This window comes from Plasmodium reichenowi, chromosome 14 (assembly GCF_001601855.1).
Source record: "Plasmodium reichenowi strain SY57 chromosome 14, whole genome shotgun sequence".
Lineage (NCBI taxonomy): Eukaryota > Apicomplexa > Aconoidasida > Haemosporida > Plasmodiidae > Plasmodium > Plasmodium reichenowi.
The window spans coordinates 264,171-269,521 of NC_033659.1; the positions used below are offsets into that span (position 1 = coordinate 264,171).

The 5,351-nt window shown below is 19.2% G+C and overlaps 2 protein-coding genes across 2 annotated transcripts; one reads left to right on the forward strand and one right to left on the reverse strand.

Annotated features, from left to right (window-relative positions):
• Window positions 1–931, forward strand: PRSY57_1407600 (hypothetical protein; the record flags this gene model as incomplete). The annotated part of the gene is made up of 3 exons (XM_012909693.1): window positions 1–296; window positions 672–777; window positions 881–931. The coding sequence occupies 3 exons, from the start codon at window positions 1–3 to the stop codon at window positions 929–931; spliced, it is 453 nt and encodes a 150-aa protein (XP_012765147.1).
• A 676-nt stretch (window positions 932–1,607) lies between these two features.
• On the reverse strand, window positions 1,608–5,189 carry PRSY57_1407700 (DNA repair helicase, putative; the record flags this gene model as incomplete). The annotated part of the gene is made up of 1 exon (XM_012909694.2): window positions 1,608–5,189. The coding sequence occupies one exon, from the start codon at window positions 5,187–5,189 to the stop codon at window positions 1,608–1,610; it is 3,582 nt and encodes a 1,193-aa protein (XP_012765148.2).
• Between the last annotated feature and the right edge of the window lie 162 nt (window positions 5,190–5,351).

Sequence of the window (5,351 nt, forward strand, 5' to 3'; positions counted from 1 at the left end):
ATGGATAATATTACAAAAAAAAATATTTCGTCACCAGAAATAATTAAAAGTGAAGAAATTAATAAAGAAAATATTATAAGAAATAAAGAAAAAACAATTCTAGAAAAATACGAAAAGGATAGACATAACATTGTGGAAAAAATAAGAAACGGTTTAATAACAGAAAATAATTTATTAAATAAAAAAATTATTACAACCGAAAATTTTTTAATAGACAAAACATATCCTTCAGATATACAAAAAGATGTAGAAAGTCCCTATATAGAATATATTAAAACTTCATGTACACCTTATGTGTAAAAGAATAATAATAATAAAATAAGATAAATAATGAAAATAAGATTATTATAGCAACTATATGATTATATTAATATTTTTATTTTTTCAATTAAATATAATGAATATAATAAATAAATAAACAAACAAACATATATATAAATAAACATATATATAAATAAGCATATATATAAATAAACATATATATAAATAAGCATATATATATAAATAAACATATATATAAGTAAACATATATATAAATAAACATATATATAAATAAACATATATATAAATAAACATATATATAAATAAACATATATATAAATAAACATATATATATATATATATATATATATATATATATATATATATAATTTCCTTTTCCTTTCTCAAAGATTAATGAATCTATATCTGGCAAGTTTCCTTTTTGTTGTATTCATTTATGTTTTTATATATTTAATAAAACGTACTTATAAGAAATTTAGAAAGAAAAAAGAAAAGGTAACCATGTAAGATAACAATATGAGTAACATAAATGTATAAATATATATATATATATATATATATATGTATATATTTATTTATTTATTTGCTTACTTTATAGAAATTTAAATCTCAAAGTTCGGAAAATTTTATATTAACTGACATATTTTAATAATACAGAAAATGATAACACAAATATATACAAGATCATACTTTTATATATCCTTGTTATGTCATAAAAATACATTATTATGTTTTCGATTTTTTCCTTTTCCTTTTTTTTCAATTCTATATTTTATACATATACAAAGTAAACTTCACAAATTTAACAAAAAAAAAAAAAAAAAAAAAAAAAAGTTCAAATTGAATTTAAAATAGAACTAGGTACATTAAGAACATTAAGATATAAGTTTATTTTTCTCTATGACACATGAAAAAAATAAATTAGTAAAATAAAATAAAATATAATGAGTAAATAAATATATAAACACTATTAATATATAATAATAATAATAATGTATGTATATATATATGGATGTACAGGAAGATATCTATGTGTAATATATTTAGATATAATATTAAGGATATATTTTTATTAAGGAATATATATTTAATATATACAAAAGAATTTTTTTTTTTTTTTTTTTACGCATTTAATATAATTAAAATTTATATTAATCATATATTTGAAAAAAAAAAAAAAAAAAAAAAAAAAAATTATTATAATATAATTTACAATATAAAATACACCCACAAACATATATTTATATATATAACTACATATATACTTTTGATTTTTTTTTTTTTATATTGATGTTTTTAAATTAACCATAATACTTTTTCCATATTTAAATAATTTCAATTTTTTCTAACCTATAATTGTACACATATTTTTCGAGTTCATCAAAATCCGTTGTACTTTCTTTAAATCTTTTCTGTAGGATAAAAAAGCATTTTTCTTTTTCCTGAACTGGAAAGAAATTATTAATTAATTTGATAAGTAGTTTCCATATATCTATTAATTCTTGAGCATTCATAATATCATTAAAAAGAATATGTTTTTGTTTTTCCACTGGCATATTTATATTTTTTTTTTTTTCATTATTTGCTCTTATAAAATTTTGAGTAATTAATTCTAATATATTATTAATTAATATTTCATATTTCTTTTCATTACTTTTTTTTTTGGTTTCTTTAATTAGTTCAAAAAATTTATCATATATATCTTTTGATAATATTTCTCTGAACGATGCTATTAATATTTTAGCATTGTCTAATTTTAAGCTACTATATTTATTATTAACATTTGATTCTTCTTTGTTGTTCAATGTATTATTATTATTATTATTATTGTTTATAGTATGATTATTTTGATTTTCTATATCATTTTCATTTTTATTATTATTATCTATATATATACTTTTTTTTTCTGGATTTTTTCCTTTTGTAATATTTTGTATCATACTTAAAATTTTAGGTTGATTTTTCATTTTTTTTGTTGGATTAAAAGAAAATTTATTTTGAGGCATATCATGTTTATTCGTTTTTTTATTTTTATCACTTTTAATAAAGCAATCTTGAAAATTCTTTCCTATTAATTTCGTGGAACTATTATTATTATTATTATTATTATTATTATTATTATTATTACTATTTGTATTATCTATAGATTCATTATTTTCTTTAATAGCAACACCTCCTTCACTTATTGTATTACTATTATTCATATCATATATATTATCATTATTATTATTCATTATCTTTGCATTATTAGATTTCTGATTTACATTTTGATCTTTTTGTAATTGTAATCGATCATTTAGACCTTTAAACAATTCAAAGAATTTATCAATGTCACTTTGAATTTGTTCAACATCTCTATAGATTCTAAAATGTGTTCGAACCCATTTAGATATTTCTTTAATTCTTTGATTATTAGAAAAACGCGAATCTAAGAAAAAAATTGCTCCATAATCATTTTTATGCCTAATAACCCTTCCAATAGATTGATTAATAGATCTCATAGCTTCTTCATTATACCATTTATTACCTTTAGATATATTCGATGTTATATTTGAAGAATTCGGACCTTCATCAGTTTTTTTATATTTAAAATTATCTAGAAATTCTTTTTTAAAAATTATTTTACTATCATATACATTACCATATGGTAAACCACAAATTATAACTGCACGACAACAATCATCTTTAAAATCAATACCTTCAGATATTTTACCTCGACACACACCCATAAGAATAGCACCTTTCCTTTTTTTTTTAATAAGAATTTCATATTGATCCAATATATCTTTTAAATCGGTAGCTTTGTTAGGTTCTACAAATATGGTTTTATATGTATTTATTTTATCATATATTTTCATCTTTTTCCAGGAGTTCACCGTTTCCGTCATTGAGCTGTAGGATGAAAAAAATATTAAGACCCCATAAGGAATACAAACAATAATATCAAAAATACAGTTTCCTAAAGATCTTATATAATTTTCATTTGCTCTATTTTCATATGTGGATAATAATATTTGATTATTATAATGCGTCATGCATCCTACAAATAATTGATGAGATTTTATAACATGATCATTTTCTAATATATGTTTAAAAGAAAAATAATTCCCACTAAGTTGTTTTGAGAATGGTTCAATAGGAGATAGTGTTCCAGAAGTTACTATTATGGAATTTATTTTTTCCTTTATTATTCCACACAAGCTAGCTGTTGCAGAAAAACATAACAAAGAAATATTTTTACATACGGTATTATTACTATTATTATTATTATTGTTGTTATTATTGAATGTATTTGATGTATTATTATTGTATATATTATTACTTCCAAAAGTATCATAATAATTACTATTATTATTATTATTATTATTATTACTCATGTTGTTGTCATAAGCAATTTTTTTTTTTATGAAACGATTCATACCATCATAATTTTTACCACTATTAATAAAGTTCATAGAATCGACATTACTACTTCCACTATAATAATTATTATTATTGTTGTTGTAATTGTTGTAATTGTTGAAAGTATCTGTATTGTTCATCTTTTCTTCATTTATATATAAATGAAAATATTCAATACAATTTTTTACTATATCACTAAATAATATACCAAAAGCTTTTTTTACATGATCTATACTAGCTATAAATCTATTAATATTCTTTACATCCATTTGAGATAATTTAAAATCATTTGTATATTTATTTAATAATTCAATCATAGCTGTTAATAAATTATTAAAATTATCAAAATTATCTTTTGTAATATTTATACTATTTTTTTCGAAAATTTCAAATATTTGTTTTCCTTGATATATTTTATGTTTTTCCTTTATTTTTTTTTTTTCATTTTTTTCTAAGTGTAAATTATGTAACCATGTTATTAAAGCATTGATACTTCTATTCAAAATAAATAATTCATCAATATTAATTTTATCTTTAATTTCTTTATCTATTTCATTTACTTTTTCTAGTATGGTTAATGTAGCTTTTAAAGCTTCTAGAAATAAATTCAAATCTGTATCTTTTAATTTAAAAGAAACGGCTTCTTCTGCTACATTTTCAATATTATGGCCCTCATCTATAATTATAATACTATTCTCTAAGTTTAATTTTAATATTTTACGTGTACTTTCTTCAAATAAATAATTATATGGTAATAAAATAATATGACACTCATTTTGTATTTCTCTTGTAGCATAGAAAGGGCAAAAATGAATATTCTGACCAACAGAATTCCCTTTTCCTATTTCGCTTAATGTTTCTACATCCATAGGAGTAGTAAATAAATGTTTTAATTTATATAAATATTTTAAACCGTTATGATAAATACATTCTCCATTTTTCCTTGTACGTTTACACATATTATTTAATAATGTACCTTTATAATTATAATTAATATTATGTACACATAATTGATCTCGAGAACCTAATATGGTTGTTAATAACTTATATTTCTCATTATTTTTAATAAAATATACATTTTTTAATTCTTTTATTACTTGCTTCAACTGACTATGTGTTCTCGAAGCATATATGATCTTAGGAAATTCATTAACAACAACTTTTTTTGGAACACTATCATTACTTTTTCCAAATTCTAACGATATGTTTTTATTATTTTCACTGATATTAATATTTTCATTAAAATGTCCTTTCTTTTCTAAGATATCTACAACATAACTAATACTTGCACATAACAAACATAATGTTTTCCCTGTACCTGTAGGAGATTCTAATATTGCATTTTCTCTTTTTTTTAAAGCACTCAATACACTAAGCATATAATTATATTGACAATCATATAATTCATATGGGAAAAATACTTCTATATCGTTAATCGTATATCGATGATTCACATCATCTTTTTTTACTATTTTGTATCTCTTATGTATCTTTTGTTCAATCATGTTCTTTTTATTTAAGTTACATTTATAAATATCTACAATGATGTGTTAACAAAATGAAGGAAAAAAAAAAAAAAAAAAAAAAAAAAAAAAAAAAAAAAAAAAAAAAAAAAAAAAAAAAAAAAAAAAAAAAAAAAAAAAAAAAAAAAAAAAAAAAAAAAAAAA